Raw genomic sequence first — 23252 nt, 5'->3', positions numbered from 1 at the left:
TCTCTCTCTCTCTCTCTCTCTCTCTCTCTCTCTCTGTCTCTCTCTCTCTCTCTCATAACTGTTCCCTGAACCTTGACAGAGAATTGAAGCGTTGGCTTTCTGCTGCGTTACACAACCTCTTTATGAACTTACCCTCCAGCACGCCCCAGCGTCATAAAGATAAACCCACCTGAACATGTGCAGCAATAACTGGAACATTGGCCTCCACCACCTACATGTCTCCTTACACATCACCATGAGCAGATATATACACAATCTGTATGCTGCACTTTCCAGTCTGATCATATATGTCCATTACAACGGCTATGTTTCTTAGCAAATCACCATATACTCACCATGAGCATACTGTATATGGCCCCGATCTATATGCTACATTTTCTATGCTACACTTTCTATGCAGGCACAAAATTTTTTATTATTTCATTGATCAAGAAGATTTGTGATTAGAGATGAGATTACAATCCTCCTGACTGATTGATTATCTAGACAGCGACACAGGACCAGTTGATCAGATGTGGATTTAGTTCCATTGGATTTGGAGAACAACAACAACCATCATGGCTGCCCCCTGTTCTACCCACTCCCCCAGCATCTCCCTGGGTAACCCTAGAACCCTAGGTCCCGTTCTATTCACTCCCCCAGCATCTCCCTGGGTAACCCTAGAACCCTAGGTCTCGTCTCAAAGTGCACCCTATGGCTGCCCCTGTTCTATCCACTCCCCCAGCATCTCCCTGGGTAACCCTAGAACCCTAGGTCTCGTCTCAAAGTGCACCCTATTCCCATTATAGAGCACTACTTTTGACTAGGGCCCGTAGTGCTTTGGTCAAACGTGGTGCACTATATAGGGTATACAGTAGGGTGCCATTTGGGCTGCGGCCTTGGAGTATTATCCATAGTGTTGAAAGCTTCATCTACTCTGACTCTCCAGAGAAGAATGTCACAGAAACTACGTCAGATTGATGTTGGACTGAGCCCTGCGGTCGGACTCTCTCAAGGAGCGCTGTTTGCTGTGCCCCAAGTGAAACTCCATCAACAGAATACCTTCCTGTGGTTATTGCTATTGTAGTGTTTGTTTAAAACACAGTACCTTTATGGAACCAAGACTGAGCCGAGTAAACTAACCACCCACCACTGATAAAATGTAAATGTGCTATGTTATCAAAATGACATCATAGGATTCCAACAGAGAATCTTTATGATTCCAGAACTGCTGTTCAAAAGCCCAAGGCCCAGCACAGAGAGAGAGAGAGAGAGAGAGAGAGAGAGAGAGAGAGAGAGAGAGAGAGAGAGAGAGAGAGAGAGCTAATCTATGGTTAGCCAGTAACGCCTGCCTTAGCAGTCATGAGACAGAGACCTGTGGGTCAAACTCTGGGTTTAGTTAATAAGTAAGGCCGGGTAGGCGTCACACTGGAGTTTCCTACAACAGAAGATGGCTTCCTTCCTATACTGTTAACTACACAAGACAACACTCATCCACTGCAGGCTTGGCCTACAGCTCTTTTACAATGGTGCATCTCAGTCACCATGAGAACATTGCTGAAATTCTGGGAGAGGAATATTATAGAAAAACATTCTGGGAGAGGAATATAGTCCTTCAGTAAAACTATGTTAATGCTCTAAAGTAAAATCATCCATTGTAGAGAAACCGAACACTGTTACATAATTATTAGTGAATTATAACTTTGTAAAGGAACTGGGTTATATATTAACTAATTATTATATATTAAATAATTATTATATATTCTATAATTATTATATATTAAGTAAAACCAAAGCATATTCATAAAGATTGTTTCACATTAAAGCAAATACCCTCGGACTCGGGTTTTGGTTCATATTGATAAAATTGAAACTTTTTTGAGACAAACGTAACTCAGTAGCCACATGACATTACATTACCAACCAAGTAAAACCGTAACAAATAATCAGGGAAACTTCAGTGATTGTCATCATCAAATCATTAGTGTTAGGGCTATATCACCTTAAGACAACATTGGATATTTAATTGAAGACAGACATTATTCTGGTAATATTGGACAGCGAAATGACATGATCGTCCGGTTGACCTTTGCTTTGTATTACAGGCTAGTTCGGTCTAGGTTCTGTTACGTGTATCCAGATAGAAAGTAGCCTATTAAACATTACGTGTAGTAAATGACACATTACATAGTGGGACAAATACAACGTATATAAAACGCACCGTTTTAGGCATCTTTGTTCCGGACGGCGTATCAGGTTTAGTGACAGGACGTGGGCTCCGAAGTTCCAGAGAGAGAGATCGTAGTGGCCAACTTCCCCGGGGAACTCTCAGTCCTGCTCTGCTCGGGGACACTCTCTGAAAGGGTTGGGCATCCACCTGTCCTCTGAACTTGGCTGTGAAGATTACTTATACTGACGTGGTAGGCTGCTCATGTCTGACTCGTAATCAGATACATAAAAATGCCAGAGCAGAGGAAAGCCTCACCTTGTTCGATGCCAGCGACAACCTGCCTGAGACGAGTGTCATTGAAAGCTCCACCCTACAGAACGGAACGGGCTGCTGACCACTACTGTCGTGCCATCCTCTACGCACCGTGGCTGTTGGGTCCTTTCAGCTACAGCCTTGAACTTATAACTAGTGTCTATGGGGACCTATAACTAGTGTCTATGGGGACCTTTGGTCGTTCAGACGACAGCTACAGCCTTGAACTTATAACTAGTGTCTATGGGGACCTATAACTAGTGTCTATGGGGACCTTTGGTCGTTCAGACAACAGCTACAGCCTTAAACTTATAACTAGTGTCTATGGGGGACCTTTGGTCGTTCAGACGACAGCTACAGCCTTAAACTTATAACTAGTGTCTATGGGGGACCTTTGGTCGTTCAGACGACAGCTACAGCCTTAAACTTATAACTAGTGTCTATGGGGGACCTTTGGTCGTTCAGACGACAGCTACAGCCTTAAACTTATAACTAGTGTCTATGGGGGACCTTTGGTCGTTCAGACAACAGCTACAGCCTTGAAGTTATGACTAGTGATTGATTTATACTTTTCGGAGTCAGAAAATATACTAACACTAAGACTTTTTTTTAAAAAACATACCACTGCCCTCATTTCCAGGTGGAAATGTTTCTATGTGACATATTCTACTAGGTAGTATTACCTGTCCTGTCCAGGTGGAAATGCAAAAACGAGGCAACAAACTTTTCCCTTCTACTATTTTAATATCACCATAATCATGTTTTAAACTACTTCGACATTAAATTAATGGTAAAGGGTCTGTGCAGCTTCATAGCTCATTTAACCAATTAAAATGATTTAAATGATCAATGGAAAACATTCAGTCCTAAAATCTAAATGCATTTTATAAAGTGTGTATTTGACTAACAACATAGTTACAAACATTCCATGTTTTTATTGGAGTCCACATAAAATGATATCTTACAGTACATTTTTAAAGATGTATATGGTCTTCAAATAAGGTAAAGAAAATACAGCTGAAACACATTGCTGCCCATCTCTTGGTAGGCTAACCTTATGGGCTTCATCAGAGAACATCCAGAGATGCAGTACTATCCATTTATCTGACTGGGAATTCATAAATAATCATTTTTCCAATCATGAGCTTAATGTATGTAATCATGAGCAAATTGAGGATCTCACTGTCTTGAATATTCATGTCTCCAGTTCTGCGTACCAAAACATATCCTTGCAACAAAAATAAAAAGTGCCAAAAACTCCTTTTGGATTAGAACTCGTCTCTGATGTTGAAGTGAGGTTGGTCTTCAGGTTTGAAGTCCTTATTGGGGCTGCCATCCTGGTTGAGGATGCCCGTCGTGGTGTAGCCTACAATGGGGTACTTTGTCTTGTACGTGCCCTCAAATACACTCTCCAGGGATTGGAGCTGCTCTTCAGTAAGGCCCGTCTGAAAGAGAGGGGAAGAGGACAAGAGAACCCATTTCATTACTAAGAGAACACTAGAAAAAAAAAGGTTTTCTATTGGTTCTTTGTGGAACCTTTTAGGAAGATCATGGAACCTTTTCTGAAGAACCCTTTATCATTTAGTTCTGCAAAAAGGTGTGATGGAAGTTAAACATCTACACAAGTTCCTTGCAGACCAGAACAGGGGCATCATTTCAGCTATAAAATTGAAGCTCATTTACTGCATTTCTACACAATTTAAAAAAGGCAATTTGTGACTTGTTTCAGGTAACTAGGCGTATGTCACAGGAGAGCCATTTCAACGTAAACTTTTTTTTTTTTTTTATCAAAATGCGTTTTTTTGTTAGAAATGCCTTCTGGAACATGTGAACTTTCATGTGCCTTAATAACAAACTTGTATACCATCTGTAAATACGAATAAAATTGTTAAATTACGAGCCTAGTTGGTTAAGCCACAGAAAAAGACAGCAACCTTCCCACTAGCCATGATTGGCTGAGATAATGAGTGGGCTGGACATGCCGAGATAGGTGTTCGGATTGGTCTGCCATATAGCACGCTTCTGTCTATTTGAGCTGGTCAGTATGTGTAGGTAATCCTGTCTAACGCTGCTTTTTAAAAATGTATCGTGTAGTGGAGCTGCATTAGTGTTGCTCTCCACTTTCTGGAGGATCGAGTTTTGAAATCAGTGGAATTAGAGTATGATAGCTAAAGAGATGGAGAAAACACCTGTCATCTTCAAACTAAGGGCAACCATGGCATCCGACAGGGAGACACGTCCATCATGCATGATCTATACGGGTAAGATAGTCTAGCTAGCTACATTTTCTGATATTAAACGTTTCTAATTTTGACAGAAAGTGGTTTCATTTCAAGTTAAAAGTGTACTGTTAGCTAGCTAACGTTAGCTGGCTGGCTCACTAGCTAACGTTACGTGTATTTGTCTTATTATTCATATCTCAGAGCCATTTGCTTGCTAACATTGAACCTGGTTGGTTAGCTACCTGCAGATTCATGCAGGGTAGTAACGTCATGAGTTAGGATTATGACTGCACCCCTTTATGACGCTGCACCCCTTCATGACGCTGCACCCCTTCATGACGCTGCACCCCTTTATGACGCTGCACCCCTTTATGACGCTGCACCCCTTTAAGCTGCACCCCTTTAAGCTGCACCCCTTTAAGCTGCACCCCTTCATGACGCTGCACCCCTTCATGACGCTGCACCCCTTCATGACGCTGCACCCCTTTAAGCTGCACCCCTTTATGACGCTGCACCCCTTTATGACGCTGCACCCCTTTAAGCTGCACCCCTTTATGACGCCGCACCCCTTTAAGCTGCACCCCTTTATGACGCTGCACCCCTTTAAGCTGCACCCCTTTAAGCTGCACCCCTTCATGACGCTGCACCCCTTCATGACGCTGCACCCCTTTAAGCTGCACCCCTTTATGACGCTGCACCCCTTTAAGCTGCACCCCTTTATGACGCTGCACCCCTTTAAGCTGCACCCCTTTAAGCTGCACCCCTTCATGACGCTGCACCCCTTCATGACGCTGCACCCCTTCATGACGCTGCACCCCTTTATGACGCTGCACCCCTTTATGACGCTGCACCCCTTTATGACGCTGCACCCCTTTATGACGCTGCACCCCTTTATGACGCCGCACCCCTTTAAGCTGCACCCCTTTATGACGCTGCACCCCTTTATGACGCCCTTTGTTTTGTTTTTCTTTACTCACAGTGTCAGATGTCAGGTCAACTGGCTCCAGGGACATTTTGGCCACAGCCCTTGTGCAGTCCTTTCCAACCAAGGCATTGTATGGTCCATCTTTCCCATAGAACTCTACAATAATAAACTATATTAGTCCCACTGTAATAATACATCCTTAGTACTTACAGCTGTTCCATATTTGCAGTTTGTGTGGCCCTCACATCGAAACCCCCTTACCCTATTTCCCTGTTATCTGTCTATCTACAGTACCAGTCAAAAGGTTTGGACACACCTACTCATTCAAGGGTTTTTCTTTCTTTTTACTATTTTCTACATTTTAGAATAATAGTGAAGACATCAAAACTTATTTATGAAATAGCACATATGGAATCATGTAGTAACCAAAAAAAAGTGTTAAGCAAATCAAAATATATTTCAGATTTTAGATTCTTCAAAGTAGCCACCCTTTGCCTTGATGACAGCTTTGCACACTCTCTTGGCATTCTCTCAACCAGCTTCATGAGGTAGTCACATGGAATGCATTTCAATTAACAGGTGTGCCTTCTTAAAAGTTAATTTGTGGAATTTCTTTCCTTCTTAATGCGTTTGAGTCAATCAGTTGTGTTGTGACAAGGTAGGGGGGGTATACAGAAGATAGCCCTATTTGGTAAAAGACCAAGTCCATATTATGGCAAGAACAGCTCAAATAAGCAAAGAGAAACCACAGTCCATCATTACTTTGACATGAAGGTCAGTCAATACAGAACATTTCAAGAACTTTGAAAGTTTCTTCAAGCACAGTCGCAAAAACCATCAAGCGCTATAATGAAACTGGCTCTCATGAGGACCGCCACAGGAAAGGAAGACCCAGAGTTACCTCTGCTGCAAAGGATAAGTTCATTAGAGTTAACTGCACCTCAGAAATTGCAGCCCAAATAAGTGCTTCACAGTGCTTCACAGAGTTCAAGTAACAGAAACATCAACTGTTCAGAGGAGACTGTGTGAATCAGGCCTTCATGGTCGAATTGCTGCAAAGAAACCACTACTAAAGGACACCAATAATAAGAAAAGACTTGCTTGGGCCAAGAAACACGAGCAATGGACATTAGACTGGTGGAAATCTGTTCTTTGGTCTGATGAGTCCAAATTTGAGATTTTTGGTTCCAACCGCTGTGTCTTTGTGAGACGCAGAGTAGGTGAACGGATGATGTCCGCATGTGTGGTTCCCACCATGAAGCATGGAGGAGGAGGTGTGATCGTGCTTTGCTGGTGACACTGTTTGTGATTTATTTAGAATTCAAGGCACACTTAACCAGCATGGCTACCACAGCATTCTGCAGCAATACGCCATCCCATCTGGTTTGGGCGTAGTGGGACTATCATTTGTTTTTCAACAGGACAATGACCCAACACACCTCCAGGCTGTGTAAGGGCTATTTGACCCAGAAGGAGAGTGATGGAGTGCTGCATCAGATGACCTGGCCTCCACAATCACCCGACCTCAACCCAATTGAGATGGTTTGGGATGAGTTGGACCGCAGAGTGAAGGAAAAGCAGCCAACAAGTGCTCAGCATATGTGGGAACTCCCTCAAGACTGTTGGAAAATCATTTCTCATGAAGCTGGTTAAGAGAATGCCAAGAGTGTGCAAAGCTGTCATCAAGGCAAAGGGTGGCTACTTTGAAGAAGTATAAAATATATTTTGATTTGTTTCACACTTTTTTGGTTACTACATGATTCCATAGTTTTGATGTCTTCACTACTATTCTACAATGTAGAAAATAGTAAAAAATAAAGAAAAACCATTGAATGAGTAGGTGTGTCCAAACTTTTGACTGGTACCCTATCTATCATGTTATTTCCAATGTAATTACCAGGGTTGGGGGTCAATTCCATTTAAATTCTAGTCAATTCAGGAAGTACACGGAAATTCAAACTCGAATTCCAATTCTCTTCAATGCTTTTCAAGTAGGAACATGTGAAATTGGAATTTGGTTTACTTTATGAATTGACTGCAATTGAAATGGAATCGACCCCAACCCTGGTCATTACACAGCTTCCTATGTAATTCTGCATTGACACATAACTTTATCTTGTCTCTTTACTGGCCTGAACTATGGTGATATCATTGGTGACATCAACATCACGCCACACCGGCAGTGATAAGCTATCACCCCGCCTTTCCTGAGGTGGGGACGACCCCAACACTGTGTGTGTGTGATATTTACCTTTTCCCATGGTAACATCAAACACCACTCCTTTTATGGCCATGTAAATGGCCTGCCCCTCCTTAAAACACAGGCACAGTGACTTTAGAGCAATTAGCATTATCAGTGATAAAGAAATCGATGTCATTGTGTTGGCTGATCCCACCTTCACGGTTATAATCCATTGCATTCACCTATATAAACAAGAGGAGCATTTCATACTTCCATTAGCCAATTGAAGGCTAGGCCTAATTTCAGTGAAGAAACATGGGTTAGCTACACCCATAGCTCTGGTCCAGGTCGTTAGCGCGTGTTCCTCCACTACTTCTACTAGCGAAGGAACGGCGACCTAACGCCATGGACCAGAGCTAGCCAACACCATAGACACATCATAACAAGTACCTAACCTCACTCCCGTCGTGCCTTTTTAAATCTTCGTCGGTGAACAGTCGGACAGGTTTTGAGGACGGTTTGTGTTTAAGTTTAACATCGTCTGCCAAACTCAACACGAGAAGCACACATGTGATACAAAGTTGCACTGGTGTTACCATGGTTGCCTGGCTTTTTGGACAAGCCTCGAACAACATTCATAAATAATTCCGATGTCCTCTTCTTAATAGATCCTTTGCTTCCTGGTTCCTGCTCTAATTGGCCTAACAACCCAAGAACATGCGTAATTTAATAATAATAATATAATAATAATAGCCCAAGATATGAGCCCGCGAACACAAGTAGGCTACTAGAGAAGAAAGTGGAATTAAAGTTAGAAGTAAACTTGATCCACGTTCCCCGATAAATATTGGATTTGCCCAAACGTTCACCAGATGGTCATGTGGTTTCTGATCATGTGGTTTCTGATCACGTCCTACGAATCATTTGCCGCCAGCGGCCAAAAGTGCTGCGCCGTGCATATAATAGGCGGGTCAAATTGGATGCCTCTCTTAAAACCGTTCTGGGACAAGTTTACACTTCAGGGAAAAGATAAAACCGCCCTGTCATCATCAGTTAAGGGCAACGCATACACTCCTCTACCAACGGACTACAATATAGATTACCGTTCTCCTGGCAGTAGGATGTTATGCTGGCAGCACGTTCGCGGATCCCCCCCCCTCCTCAAAATAAGAGTCCCATACAAAGACTTACTAAACATTGGGAATATCGATATTATTTTGCAATCTAGTGCAGTGGTTGTTATAGTAGACTGCACAAGGTAGCGCATCAGTTCCTCCTCTTGTCATGTTAGCCATTGCATTCCTTAGAGAGATATTTATAATCTATCCCGAAATGTCCAGATGAACTAGCCCATGTCAGCTAACGTTTTTTTTTATGTCGTTTTTTTTTTAGCCCATAGATATTGTTGTAATTTTTTTGTCAATCAAATATCACATGAATACATATTAGACATGGCAAAATGTATATAATTGCAAGAACGTTAGCTTTAAAACTGTAAAACTCTCTCCACCAACAAGAGGGGTGTGAACAGTGCTTGTGCCTATAGAAATAGACGTGGCGGGTGCACGGGATGTTCCCCAACGCCGGAAGGGAACCCCGAGTGAATAGGTTAGAATGTTCCCCAATGCCGGAAGGGGTTAGGGGGGCCCTACTCTAGTGCAGTACAACTATGTTTCACAACATTGCAACCAGTCAATATATATTATTATATAATAATTATTAATTATATATTATTATTATATTTATATATATTAATATATATTATATATTAATAATAATTAAGGATAATTTACTTAAATGAAATAATTGTTTTGTTTGTTTTTGTTTACAAATAAGTAACTTAAAAAATATATATATTGTATTATTATTTATACCAGCATTTATTTAGAAAGTTTACACCAATACTGGTATGTTGAAATTTCCACTGCATATTTTCATTGTTCCCCTCTAATCAGGGACTGATTCAGACCTGGGACACCAGGGGGGTGATTCCCCTCTAATCAGGGACACCAGGGGGTTGATTCCCCTCTAATCAGGGACACCAGGGGGGTGATTCTCCTCTAATCAGGGAATGATTCAGACCTGGGACACCAGGGGGGTGATTTCCCTCTAATCAGGGACACCAGGGGGGTGATTCCCCTCTAATCAGGGACACCAGGGGGGTGATTCCCCTCTAATCAGGGACACCAGGGGGGTGATTCCCCTCTAATCAGGGACACCAGGGGGGTGATTCCCCTCTAATCAGGGACACCAGGGGGGTGATTCTCCTCTAATCAGGGACACCAGGGGGGTGATTCCCCTCTAATTAGGGACTGATTCAGACCTGGGACACCAGGGGAGAGATTCCCCTCTAATCAGGGAATGATTCAGACCTGGGACACCAGGGGGGTGATTCCCCTCTAATCAGGGACACCAGGGGGTTGATTCCCCTCTAATCAGGGACACCAGGGGGGTGATTCCCCTCTAATCAGGGACACCAGGGGGGTGATTCCCCTCTAATCAGGGACACCAGGGGGGTGATTCCCCTCTAATCAGGGCCTGATTCAGACCTGGGACACCAGGGGGGTGATTCCCCTCTAATCAGGGACTGATTCAGACCTGGGACACCAGGGGGGTGATTCCCCTCTAATCAGGGACACCAGGGGGGTGATTCCCCTCTAATCAGGGACACCAGGGGGGTGATTCCCCTCTAATCAGGGACACCAGGGGGGTGATTCCCCTCTAATCAGGGCCTGATTCAGACCTGGGACACCAGGGGGGTGATTCCCCTCTAATCAGGGACACCAGGGGGGTGATTCCCCTCTAATCAGGGACACCAGGGGGGTGATTCCCCTCTAATCAGGGACACCAGGGGGGTGATTCCCCTCTAATCAGGGAATGATTCAGACCTGGGACACCAGGGGGGTGATTCCCCTCTAATCAGGGACACCAGGGGGGTGATTCCCCTCTAATCAGGGAATTATTTAGACCTGGGACACCAGGTGGGTGCAATTAATTATCAGGTAGAACAGAAAACCAGCAGGCTCCGAACTTTTTTCCTCATCAATCTACACATAAATACCCCATAATGACAAAGCAAAATAGGGTTTTTAGACAATTTTGCTAATTTATTAAAAATAAAAACGGAAATATTTCATTTACATAAGTATTCAGACCCTTTACTCAGTACTTTGTTGAAGCACCTTTGGCAGCGATTACATTTACATTATTTAGCAGACGCTCTTATCCAGAGCGACTTACAGTTAGTGCATACATTATTTTATTTTTCATACCCCCTGTGGGAATCGAACCCACAACCCTGGCGTTGCAAACGCCATGCTCTATCAACTGAGCTACATCCCTGCCGGCCATTCGCCGGCCATTCCCTCCCCTACCCTGGACGATGCTGGGCCAATTGCGCGCCGCCCCATGGGTCTCCCGGTCGCGGCCGGCTACGACAGAGCCTGGATTCGAACCAGGATCTCTAGTGGCACAGCTAGCACTGTGATGCAGTGCCTTAGACCACTGCGCCACTCGGGAGATGATTACAGCATTGAGTCTTCTTGGGTATGACGCTACAAGCTTGGCACACCTGTATTTGGGGAGTTTCTCCCATTCTTCTCTGCAGATCCTCTCAAGCGCTGTCAGGTTGGATGGGTAGCGTTGCTACACAGGACCAAAGAGTTCAATCTTGGTTTCATCAGACCAGATAATCTTGTTTCTCATGGTCTGAAAGTCCTTTAGGTGCCTTTTGGCAAACTCCAAGCGGGCTGTCATATACCTTTTACTGAGGTGTGGCTTCCGTCTGGCCACTCTACCATAAAGGCCTGATTGGTGGAGTGCTGCAGAGATGGTTGTCCTTCTGGAAGGTTCTCCCATCTACCTAGAAGAACTCTAAAGCTCTGTCAGAGTGACTATCGGGTTCTTGGTCACCTCCCTGACCAAGGCCCTTCTCCCCAGATTGCTCAGTTTGTGCCGGGCGGCCAGCTCTAGGAAGAGTCTTGGTGGTTCCAAACTTCTTCCATTTCAGAGTGATGGAAGCCACTGTGTTCTTAGGGACTTTCAATGCTGCAGAAATGTTTTGGTACCCTTCCCCAGTTCTGTGCCTCAACACAATCCTGCCTCGGAGCTGTATGGAGTAAAAACTACATTATTTTCTTTAGGAATGTAGTGAAGTAAAAGTAAAAGTTGGCAATAATACAAATAGTAAAGTAAAGTACTGATACCCAAAAAACTACTTAAGTAGTACTTTAAAGTATTTTTTACTCAAGTGTATTCACATTGCGCTCTAATAAGACTGCTTTAGAAAACAAGCACACATAAACACCACAACTAAAATGGGGGCACAGATGAGAAAATTCATAGTTTAGTGTCACATCCACCACAACCCCATGCACTGCCAGATACTGCAATGCAAGGTATTTCTGAATTGGAAGTAAGGTATCCTCTAAAATCTTTCATACAGGCTTAAGTAATCCATCATCTTAAGATTTAAAGTAACGCAATTACTACTGCTAACTTTATGTTGCATATCTATGGCTATAACTGTCCAATGTGACTACGTTCTCAGGTGCTATCACAGTCCAGCAACACTCCATATTATTCAAAACCCCATGAAATGATACCTTATATAGATTCTACAGATTTACATTTTAGTCATTTAGCAGACGCTCTTATCCAGAGCGACTTACAGTTAGTGAATACATTTTTTTTTTTTTTATACTGGCCCCCCGTGGGAATCGAACCCACAACCCTGGCGTTGCAAACGCCATGCTCTATCAACTGAGTTACATCCCTGCCGGCCATTCCCTCCCCTACCCTGGACAACGCTGGGCCAATTGTGCGCCGCCCATGAGTCTCCCGGTCGCGGCCGGCTGCGACAGAGCCTGGATTCGAACCAGGATCTCTAGTGGCACAGCTAGCACTGCGATGCAGTGCTTTAGACCACTGCGCCACTCAGGAGCTCGGATCCAACTTTTACATCAGCGCAAATAAACGTTTTTCACTATAAGCAAAATATTGTCAACATACCAGTCTGAATATTGTATTTTTCAATAGTGGTCTTAAAATATGTATATATATATATATATATATTTTTTTTTTTTTTTTCATAAATTCCTTCTTGCATTTGTTTATAAGCACAATAAAAATCGACATAGATTAAAATGTAATATCTTTTTAATGAGTTATCCACCTTGCAATGTTTTGAAATGCGGGCTTTTATTTTGAATGTTCCCTCATTACCATAGGAAAGTGACGTCATCGTTAGTGCTAGCAGAGTAGTTGTATAATTAGGTGTAGGCTACTGCTTAACTACGCACGAACGTGACCAAATCCGCCTGTTAAATATCTCTACCTGCATGAGAGCCACATGAGGATTTTTTTTTTATTATGAATAAAAATGGATCATTTATAATATCCGGAGTTTTAATGAACTATATAGTAAGTCCAAGTATTCTTTGAAGACGAGTCGGAATGCTTAGGAAGGAGACCTCCCGTTCATACCAAGAAGTAAGTTCTGTTATGGCCACTGACGGATTTTAATTGATTATTGATTTCATGTCATTATCAATGACTTTACAATTGTATCTATCTGTATTGATCGATTACTTTTCAGGAAGTTGGGGGGAAATATTGGGACTAACCTCTAGGAGCGGATCCTTGTATAGAAACAAGATCATGTGACTTACAGCTGATTTAAGACTTTTGCTTTACCATTACGGTAGTGTACTTGAAAGTCTCCAGACCCACCTGTCTGCTTTTGGATCTGGAAGTGGAAGACACTGTACTTTATGTGCACTAATACTTTGTGTTAAATCAACCATTTAATAGTACAAATCTGTACCTTTTTATTTGATACAGTTCAATGACGAGGAGGAAGAACTACAAACCCCAGACTTCTACCAAGACAATGGCAGTGCCAACGGTGGCCTGGAGGAGCCAGAAGAATCCATTGCCAGTGTTCTACCAGGTTCTGACTATAATTTTTTACTATATTCAATTGTATTATTTTCTATTCTAGTCAATTCTATTCTAGTCTATTCCCAAAAAAGTATATTGTAAAGACTACTGTAATATTCATATTATCTCTATTTTATTACCTATAATATGTCATTCATGTCCCTCTCTAGTATCGATTAACAATCTTTCCTTTCCATTTAATTATTTAATAATTTGTACCTTTTTATTGACATTATTATTCCAGAGGAAGACACAGTGAACGGCAACACGTTTACGTTATTCAACAAGGCCTGTCTGAAGAACGTGTTCACCGTCCTGCTACTGTTCATCTACCTGGTGTTGACTGCTGTGGCGGTGTTCCTGGCCTACCAAACCATCACCGACTTCATGGAGAAGCTCAGTCACCCTGTCATGTCCGTCACATACAAGGAGGTGGATGTCTTCTCTCCCCCAGGTTGGTGCAACTGCTCCAACGTACAGATCAAGGATCACCCCCCCCCCCCAAATCCTAACCTTAACCATTAGGGGGGGGGGGGGGGAATACAAAACTGACCCAAGATCAGTGTCCGGGGGGTAACTTTACAATACACCAACAGATACACTTTACAATACACCAACAGATACACTTTACAATACACCAACAGATACACTTTACAATACACCAACAGATACACTTTACAATACACCAACAGATACACTTTACAATACACCAACAGATACACTTTACAATACACCAACAGATACACTTTACAATACACCAACAGATACACTTTACAATACACCAACAGATACACTTTACAATACACCAACAGATACACTTTACAATACACCAACAGATACACTTTACAATACACCAACAGATGTGTTTAATAAAGGTCTCTATTTAGCTGGATTTAAGATGTTGGTTTAGTGTGAATGCTGATCAGAGAGAATATGAAGCTTTTGGGGAGAGAGAATATAATTATTAAACATTATTTATTTTTTTACAAAATGTCAAGCTTATATATTTTTTTTTTTTTTGAGAGAACATTATGCTAATTTTGATTTAAATCTTAGTTTTCTTGATGGAACATCCTTTTGTGAGCAGGCATCGCCCTGTACCCTGGTACAGCTCAGCTGCTGAGCTGTCAGCACCACCACCATGCCCATATCCCCCCGCTGGTCACCCCAGGGAAGCCCCAGCCAGGAGACTGTGTCATGGAGGAGGTGACCTACACTGGCCCCTTCACCAACCACACCGTGGTGAGAACCATACTACTATAGAGCACTTATGCACATTCATTTGTTTATTGGTTGGTTGGTTGGTTGGTTTATTGGTTGGTTTATTGGTTGGTTGGTTAATTTGTGAGAACAACACATCTATAGATAGAACACTGCAACATTTGTTCTAAGCATTTTCGTTCATTCATTGGTCGCTTGCTTGGTTGGTTGCTTGGTTGGTTGCTTGGTTGGTTGGTTGGGTGGTTGGTTGGGTGGTTGGTTGCTTGGTTGGTTGCTTGGTTGGTTGGTTGGTTGGTTGCTTGGTTGGTTGGTTGGTTGCTTGGTTGGTTGGTTGGTTGCTTAGTAATCTCTCATGGACAGGCTACGTAACATAAATGGTATTTGACGCAATTATGGAAGATTTTAGTTCTGGGTTTCTGAGATTAGTCGGTTGTTCAGTCAGTCAGTCATTCAGTCATTTAATAAATGAATTCCTTTCCTGGTTGTTGTAGAAGCAAGCCTTGGTGGTCAGCGGTCCAACAGATGTCAGAAACAGGGAGTTAATCTTCCTGCAGTTCAGTAAGAACGAGACAGAAGAAGATTTCAGTGCCATCACATACATGCTCTTCGACAAATACAACGACCTGTCCAGAAGGTAAAGCACTGGCCCAGTTTAATACAACGACCTGTCCAGAAGGTAAAATACTGGCCCAGTTTATTACAACGACCTGTCCAGAAGGTAAAGCACTGGCCCATTTTAATACATCGACCTGTCCAGAAGGTAAAGCACTGGCCCAGTTTAATACAACGACCTGTCCAGAAGATAAAAGCACTGGCCCAGTTTAATACAACGACCTGTCCAGAAGGTAAAATACTGGCCCAGTTTAATACAACGACCTGTCCAGAAGGTAAAATACTGGCCCAGTTTAATACAACGACCTGTCCAGAAGGTAAAGCACTGGCCCAGTTTAATACAACGACCTGTCCAGAAGGTAAAATACTGGCCCAGTTTAATACAACGACCTGTCCAGAAGGTAAAATACTGGCCCAGTTTAATACAACGACCTGTCCAGAAGGTAAAGCACTGGCCCAGTTTAATACAACGACCTGTCCAGAAGGTAAAATACTGGCCCAGTTTAATACAACGACCTGTCCAGAAGGTAAAATACTGGCCCAGTTTAATACAACGACCTGTCCAGAAGGTAAAGCACTGGCCCAGTTTAATACAACGACCTGTCCAGAAGGTAAAATACTGGCCCAGTTTAATACAACGACCTGTCCAGAAGGTAAAATACTGGCCCAGTTTAATACAACGACCTGTCCAGAAGGTAAAGCACTGGCCCAGTTTAATACAACAACCTGTCCAGAAGGTAAAGCACTGGCCCAGTTTAATACAACGACCTGTCCAGAAGGTAAAATACTGGCCCAGTTTAATACAACGACCTGTCCAGAAGGTAAAATACTGGCCCAGTTTAATACAACGACCTGTCCAGAAGGTAAAATACTGGCCCAGTTTAATACAACGACCTGTCCAGAAGGTAAAATACTGGCCCATTTAATACAACGACCTGTCCAGAAGGTAAAATACTGGCCCAGTTTAATACAACGACCTGTCCAGAAGGTAAAATACTGGCCCAGTTTAATACAACGACCTGTCCAGAAGGTAAAGCACTGGCCCAGTTTAATACAACGACCTGTCCAGAAGGTAAAGTACTGGCCCAGTTTAATACAATGACCTGTCCAGAAGGTAAAGCACTGGCCCATTTTAATACAACGACCTGTCCAGAAGGTAAAGCACTGGCCCAGTTTGTTCGTTTAGAGCACAGCTGGAGGGCCGAGTGTCTGCAGGTTTTCACTCCCCCTTATACTATAAAATAAAAGTTTAAAATCCCTGGATTAGAGTGTAGTAGAGTTTAAAATCCATGGATTAGAGTGTAATAGAGTTTAAAATCCCTGGATTAGAGTGTAGTAGAGTTTAAAATCCCTGGATTAGAGTGTAAAAGAGTTTAAAATCCCTGGATTAGAGTGTAATAGAGTTTAAAATCCCTGGTTTAGAGTGTAATAGAGTTTAAAATCCCTGGTTTAGAGTGTAATAGAGTTTAAAATCCCTGGATTAGAGTGTAGTAGAGTTTAAAATCCCTGGATTAGAGTGTAATATAGTTTAGAATACCTGGATTAGAGTGTAATAGAGTTTAAAATCCCTGGTTTAGAGTGTAGTAGAGTTTAAAATCCCTGGATTAGAGTGTAATAGAGTTTAAAATCCCTGGTTTAGAGTGTAATAGAGTTTAAAATCCCTGGTTTAGAGTGTAGTAGAGTTTAAAATCCCTGGATTAGAGTGTAATAGAGTTTAAAATCCCTGGTTTAGAGTGTAGTAGAGTTTAAAATCCCTGGATTAGAGTGTAATAGAGTTTAAAATCCCTGGATTAGAGTGTAATAGAGTTTAAAATCCCTGGTTTAGAGTGTAATAGAGTTTAAAATCCCTGGTTTAGAGTGTAGTAGAGTTTAAAATCCCTGGTTTAGAGTGTAGTAGAGTTTAAAATCCCTGGTTTAGAGTGTAGTAGAGTTTAAAATCCCTGGTTTAGAGTGTAGTAGAGTATAAAATCCCTGAATTAGAGTGTAATAGAGTTTAAAATCCCTGGTTTAGAGTGTAATAGAGTTTAAAATCCCTGGTTTAGAGTGTAGTAGAGTTTAAAATCCCTGAATTAGAGTGTAATAGAGTTTAAAATCCCTGGTTTAGAGTGTAGTAGAGTATAAAATCCCTGGTTTAGAGTGTAGTAGAGTTTAAAATCTCTGAATTAGAGTGTAATAGAGTTTAAAATCCCTGGTTTAGAGTGTAATAGAGTTTAAAATCCCTGGTTTAGAGTGTAATAGAGTTTAAAATCCCTGGTTTAGAGTGTAATAGAGTTTAAAATCCCTGGTTTAGAGTGTAGTAGAGTTTAAAATCCCTGGTTTAGAGTGTAGTAGAGTTTAAAATCCCTGGTTTAGAGTGTAGTAGAGTTTAAAATCCCTGGTTTAGAGTGTAGTAGAGTTTAAAATCCCTGGATTAGAGTGTAGTAGAGTTTAAAATCCCTGGATTAGAGTGTAGTAGAGTTTAGAATCCCTGGATTAGAGTGTAGTAGAGTTTAAAATCCCTGGATTAGAGTGTAATAGAGTTTAAAATCCCTGGTTTAGAGTGTAGTAGAGTTTAAAATCCCTGGTTTAGAGTGTAGTAGAGTTTAAAATCCCTGGTTTAGAGTGTAGTAGAGTTTAAAATCCCTGGATTAGAGTGTAGTAGAGTTTAAAATCCCTGGATTAGAGTGTAATAGAGTTTAAAATCCCTGGATTAGAGTGTAATAGAGTTTAAAATCCCTGGATTAGAGTGTAATAGAGTTTAAAATCCCTGGTTTAGAGTGTAATAGAGTTTAAAATCCCTGGTTTAGAGTGTAGTAGAGTTTAAAATCCCTGGTTTAGAGTGTAGTAGAGTTTAAAATCCCTGAATTAGAGTGTAATAGAGTTTAAAATCCCTGGATTAGAGTGTAATAGAGTTTAAAATCCCTGGATTAGAGTGTAGTAGAGTTTAAAATCCCTGGATTAGAGTGTAATAGAGTTTAAAAATCCCTGGATTAGAGTGTAGTAGAGTTTAAAATCCCTGGATTAGAGTGTAATAGAGTTTAAAATCCCTGGATTAGAGTGTAATAGAGTTTAAAAGCCCTAGTTTAGAGTGTAGTAGAGTTTAAAATCCCTGGTTTAGAGTGTAGTAGAGTTTAAAATCCCTGGTTTAGAGTGTAGTAGAGTTTAAAATTCCTGAATTAGAGTGTAATAGAGTTTAAAATCCCTGATTTAGAGTGTAGTAGAGTTTAAAATCCCTGTATTAGAGTGTAATATAGTTTAAAATCCATGGTTTAGAGTTTTTAATAGAGTTTGGAATCCCTGGATTAGAGTGTAGTAGAGTTTAAAATCCCTGGTTTAGAGTGTAGTAGAGTTTAAAATCCCTGGATTAGAGTGTAGTAGAGTTTAAAATCCCTGGATTAGAGTGTAATAGAGTTTAAAATCCCTGGATTAGAGTGTAATAGAGTTTAAAATCCCTGGATTAGCGTGTAATAGAGTTTAAAATCCCTGGTTTAGAGTGTAATAGAGTTTAAAATCCCTGGTTTAGAGTGTAGTAGAGTTTAAAATCCCTGGTTTAGAGTGTAGTAGAGTTTAAAATCCCTGAATTAGAGTGTAATAGAGTTTAAAATCCCTGGATTAGAGTGTAATAGAGTTTAAAATCCCTGGATTAGAGTGTAGTAGAGTTTAAAATCCCTGGATTAGAGTGTAATAGAGTTTAAAAATCCCTGGATTAGAGTGTAGTAGAGTTTAAAATCCCTGGATTAGAGTGTAATAGAGTTTAAAATCCCTGGATTAGAGTGTAATAGAGTTTAAAAGCCCTAGTTTAGAGTGTAGTAGAGTTTAAAATCCCTGGTTTAGAGTGTAGTAGAGTTTAAAATCCCTGGTTTAGAGTGTAGTAGAGTTTAAAATTCCCGAATTAGAGTGTAATAGAGTTTAAAATCCCTGATTTAGAGTGTAGTAGAGTTTAAAATCCCTGTATTAGAGTGTAATATAGTTTAAAATCCATGGTTTAGAGTTTTTAATAGAGTTTGGAATCCCTGGATTAGAGTGTAAAATAGTTTAAAATCCCTGGTTAATAGTGTTCTAGAGTTTAAAATCCCTGGATTAGAGTGTAATAGAGTTTAAAATCCCTGGTTTAGAGTGTAGTAGAGTTTAAAATCCCTGGTTTAGAGTGTAATAGAGTTTAAAATCCCTGGTTTAGAGTGTAATAGAGGTTTAAAATCCCTGGTTTAGAGTGTAATAGATGTTTAAAATCCCTGGTTTAGAGTGTAATAGAGTTTAAAATCCCTGGTTTAGAGTGTAGTAGAGTTTAAAATCCCTGGATTAGAGTGTAATATAGTTTAAAATACCTGGATTAGAGTGTAATAGAGTTTAAAATCCCTGGTTTAGAGTGTAGTAGAGTTTAAAATCCCTGGATTAGAGTGTAATAGAGTTTAAAATCCCTGGATTAGAGTGTAATAGAGTTTAAAATCCCTGGTTTAGAGTGTAATAGAGTTTAAAATCCCAGGTTTAACGAGTAATATAGTTTAAAATCCCTGGTTTAGAGTGTAATAGAGTTTAAAATCCCTGGTTTAGAGTGTAATAGAGTTTAAAATCCCAGGTTTAACGAGTAATATAGTGTAACCTAAGTGTATTGAGATGTGCGTATAACAACAACCATTTTTTTCTGCCCTCCACCTCCTGTTATAGCGTGGATAAATCAGCGTTCATGCAGGCCTGTGAGAGGAACTACTCCATGAGGACGTTCTCTGGAGGCTTCAGGACCTGGGTCAAGATGTCACTGGTCAAGACCTCTGGGAAGAAGAACGAGTCCATGGAGTTCCGGCAAGAGGTCAGTAATGTTCCTAAACATTCAGGTTTCCTTAAATGTTGTCTATTTTTATTTATTTCACCTTTTAATTTTGATAAGATTAGCTAAATGATTAATTTTAGCATCTACTGTGGCAGAAAACATGCGACATGTTGCAAAGATGATATTTTCCCTTTACATGTTCCTGTTGTAGCTGTCACATTTTTTTGTTCCTAATGAGTACAAAGGGTTTTCTACATCATGATGAGAACATTACAGTTGTCTGTTCTTCCAGTCTAGTGTGGTCAAATATAATGACAAGAGACCTGTATCAGAGCAAGAAGCCATTCAGCTTTTCTTTGTTGCGTTTGAATGGAGGGATCCCTTTGTACAAGAAGTCAGAGATGTAAGCGAACATATTTATATTGCATTATTAGAATAGCATCTATTCTATTTTTCTATATTCTGTTTTATTCCATTCTATCCTATTCTACTGGTGTAGTTTTTTTTTAAAATCCTATCCCTGCTCTGAGGAATAGGCGTATAACTAACAATGAAATATTTTTTACCCATGTTTCTCCACAGATCGTGACAGCCAATCCGTGGAATACAGTTGCCATTCTGTGTGGCGTGTTCATGGCTCTGTTCAAGGCTGCTAACTTTGCCAGTTTCAGTGTGAAATGGGTCATTAAGATTCGTAAGAGGCACCTGAGAAACAGAAACAAGGAACTGAACCACATCGGCTCAGAGAGACATAGTAGCTAATACTCATATTAATAGAATAGAATATCACTTTATTTTTCCCGTGAAGGAACTTTTTTCAACCAATTACTGAGGCACTTGCTTTTAATGGCAAATATTGCCCAGGTTTTAAAATGTTGTTTTGGGATCATCACATCAGATTTTGTACGTATAAATATTGATGAGATGGTAACGTGTTACGATTTTAGACAACTCAACCAAAGGTCAAATTCACAATGATTTTTGTAGCATTCCAAAATGTTACTGGGAAATATGATTGGAAATTGTATTTATGAATGTTATGAAACTGTTGCTGAGGAAAACTTGTTTCTGAACCATCAAAAACTGACATGAACTGTAGGCCTATCAAGATAAATTCCTCAGTTTACCTGCCATAACATTCTTAAATCTGAGTTTAAATTGAGCAGTGAGATATTTTAAAACGTGTATTATTTTTAGAATAACTTAAATTGTTAAGTATCTTATCGCCTCTGGATATTTTATGTATATAAAAAAAAAATGTAAAGGGAACAAATTGTAAAAAGGGAACAGTGAGTAGTGCTTACCAAATGTGGACCATGATGCAATTGCTTATTTGTTTGTTTTTCCGTGGTTTGTTTCCCTTTTACAAAGAATGAATGTATATAGAATGAAGGAGTCAGTTTTAACTTTATATCTCACTGGATTACTCATACGACTGAACAACTGACTCATATGACTGAACGACAGACTCGTACGACTGAACGGCAGACTCGTACGACTGAACGGCAGACTCGTACGACTGAACGGCAGACTCGTACGACTGAACGGCAGACTCGTACGACTGAACGGCAGACTCGTACGACTGAACGACAGACTCGTACGACTGAACGACAGACTCGTACGACTGAACGACAGACTCATACGACTGAACGGCTGACTCATACGACTGAACGGCAGACTCATACGACTGAACGACAGACTCATACGACTGAACGACAGACTCATACGACTGAACGAGACTCATACGACTGAACGACAGACTCATACGACTGAACGGCTGACTCATACGACTGAACGACAGACTCATACGACTGAACGACTGACTCATACGACTGAACGACAGACTCATACGACTGAACGACAGACTCATACGACTGAACGACAGACTCATACGACTGAACGACAGACTCATACGACTGAACGACTGACTGTTACGGAACCCAGAGTAATAGTCTACTACTGTTTTCTTTGCTTCTACACACTATGCAAATATTTACGAATACGACCTCAATACTTTACACATCTTGGAAAAACTGGACTGATCAACAATTACCTGGGATTTACTTGAAATTGTGCAGAGTTTTTACTGTGAAATAAAACCTTTTTGCTGTTGCAATTAATTGTGTTTAGTCACTGTCTATGAACATGTGCCCCTAAATCCCCAATAATAATCTGCAACACCACTTGCAACTGTACCTACATCAATGTAATGGCCTTCATTCATAAGCAGTCAGTTGTTGGTTAACCAATGATTTGTATACGGGTATATACTAGATGGCCGATAGGGGGCGCTGTGTTGAAGCCACCGTGCCGGTATATACTAGATGACCGATAGGGGGCGCTGTGTTGAAGCCACCGTGCCGGTATATACTAGATGACCGATAGGGGGCGCTGTGTTGAATCCACCGTGCCGGTATATACTAGATGACCGATAGGGGGTGCTGTGTTGAAGCCACCGTGCCGGTATATACTAGATGACCGATAGGGGGCGCTGTGTTGAAGCCACCGTGCCGGTATATACTAGATGACCGATAGGGGGCGCTGTGTTGAAGCCACCGTGCCGGTATATACTAGATGACCGATAGGGGGCGCTGTGTTGAAGCCACCGTGCCGGTATATACTAGATGACCGATAGGGGGCGCTGTGTTGAAGCCACCGTGCCTCCATCTTGGCGCTCCCCCACGAATGTAAAAAATATTTATAGAGATATAGAAATGCATTTATTAACGTCTACATTCGTCTTTGCCACATTTATTCTATTGCAGACACCTTAATGCATACTTTTAAATTATATTATGTGAGCTAAACATAATTACATTTAAAATAAACATTTTCCTTACTAAAGTATATACTTAAATACATGTAATTTTGTCCTTGAAACATTTAATTGAAATACTTCAGAATTCCATTTATTCCTATGGAGGACTGCTCCTACTGGGAAG

The 23252-nt window shown here is 41.1% G+C and overlaps 2 protein-coding genes across 2 annotated transcripts; one reads left to right on the top strand and one right to left on the bottom strand.

The window, feature by feature from the left end:
- Positions 1–3373: 3373 nt before the first annotated feature.
- Positions 3374–8679, bottom strand: nenf (neudesin neurotrophic factor). Its single transcript, XM_084144550.1, has 4 exons — positions 8246–8679; positions 7860–7920; positions 5661–5764; positions 3374–3906 (listed from the first exon to the last, which is right to left on the bottom strand). The coding sequence occupies exons 1-4, from the start codon at positions 8423–8425 to the stop codon at positions 3730–3732; spliced, it is 522 nt and encodes a 173-aa protein (XP_084000676.1). The 5' UTR covers positions 8426–8679; the 3' UTR covers positions 3374–3729.
- Positions 8680–13044: 4365 nt separating this feature from the next.
- Positions 13045–22430, top strand: LOC311102939 (proton-activated chloride channel-like). Its single transcript, XM_084144432.1, has 8 exons — positions 13045–13280; positions 13632–13740; positions 13975–14184; positions 14818–14972; positions 15443–15585; positions 20208–20349; positions 20603–20713; positions 20893–22430. The coding sequence occupies exons 1-8, from the start codon at positions 13245–13247 to the stop codon at positions 21070–21072; spliced, it is 1086 nt and encodes a 361-aa protein (XP_084000558.1). The 5' UTR covers positions 13045–13244; the 3' UTR covers positions 21073–22430.
- Positions 22431–23252: the final 822 nt, after the last annotated feature.

Source organism: Coregonus lavaretus, assembly GCF_964263955.1.
Source record: "Coregonus lavaretus genome assembly, chromosome: 27".
NCBI classification, from domain to species: Eukaryota; Metazoa; Chordata; class Actinopteri; order Salmoniformes; family Salmonidae; genus Coregonus; species Coregonus lavaretus.
The sequence above is the reverse complement of the archived record's forward strand: the minus strand, read 5'-3'. Positions and strand labels throughout refer to the sequence as shown.

What these genes read in the sequence shown, in the direction of transcription:
- nenf (XM_084144550.1), bottom strand. Translation starts at nt 8,425, where the DNA reads ATGTTGTTCGAGGCTTGTCCAAAAAGCCAGGCAACCATGGTAACACCA. An exon ending in AAAGGCACGACGGGAGTGAG is followed by an intron (nt 7,921 to 8,245) that starts GTTAGGTACTTG and finishes CTGTGTTTTAAG; the next exon opens with GAGGGGCAGGCCATTTACAT. An exon ending in TGATGTTACCATGGGAAAAG is followed by an intron (nt 5,765 to 7,859) that starts GTAAATATCACA and finishes TTATTATTGTAG; the next exon opens with AGTTCTATGGGAAAGATGGA.
- LOC311102939 (XM_084144432.1), top strand. Translation starts at nt 13,245, where the DNA reads ATGCTTAGGAAGGAGACCTCCCGTTCATACCAAGAA. An exon ending in CATTGCCAGTGTTCTACCAG is followed by an intron (nt 13,741 to 13,974) that starts GTTCTGACTATA and finishes TTATTATTCCAG; the next exon opens with AGGAAGACACAGTGAACGGC. An exon ending in GGATGTCTTCTCTCCCCCAG is followed by an intron (nt 14,185 to 14,817) that starts GTTGGTGCAACT and finishes TTTTGTGAGCAG; the next exon opens with GCATCGCCCTGTACCCTGGT.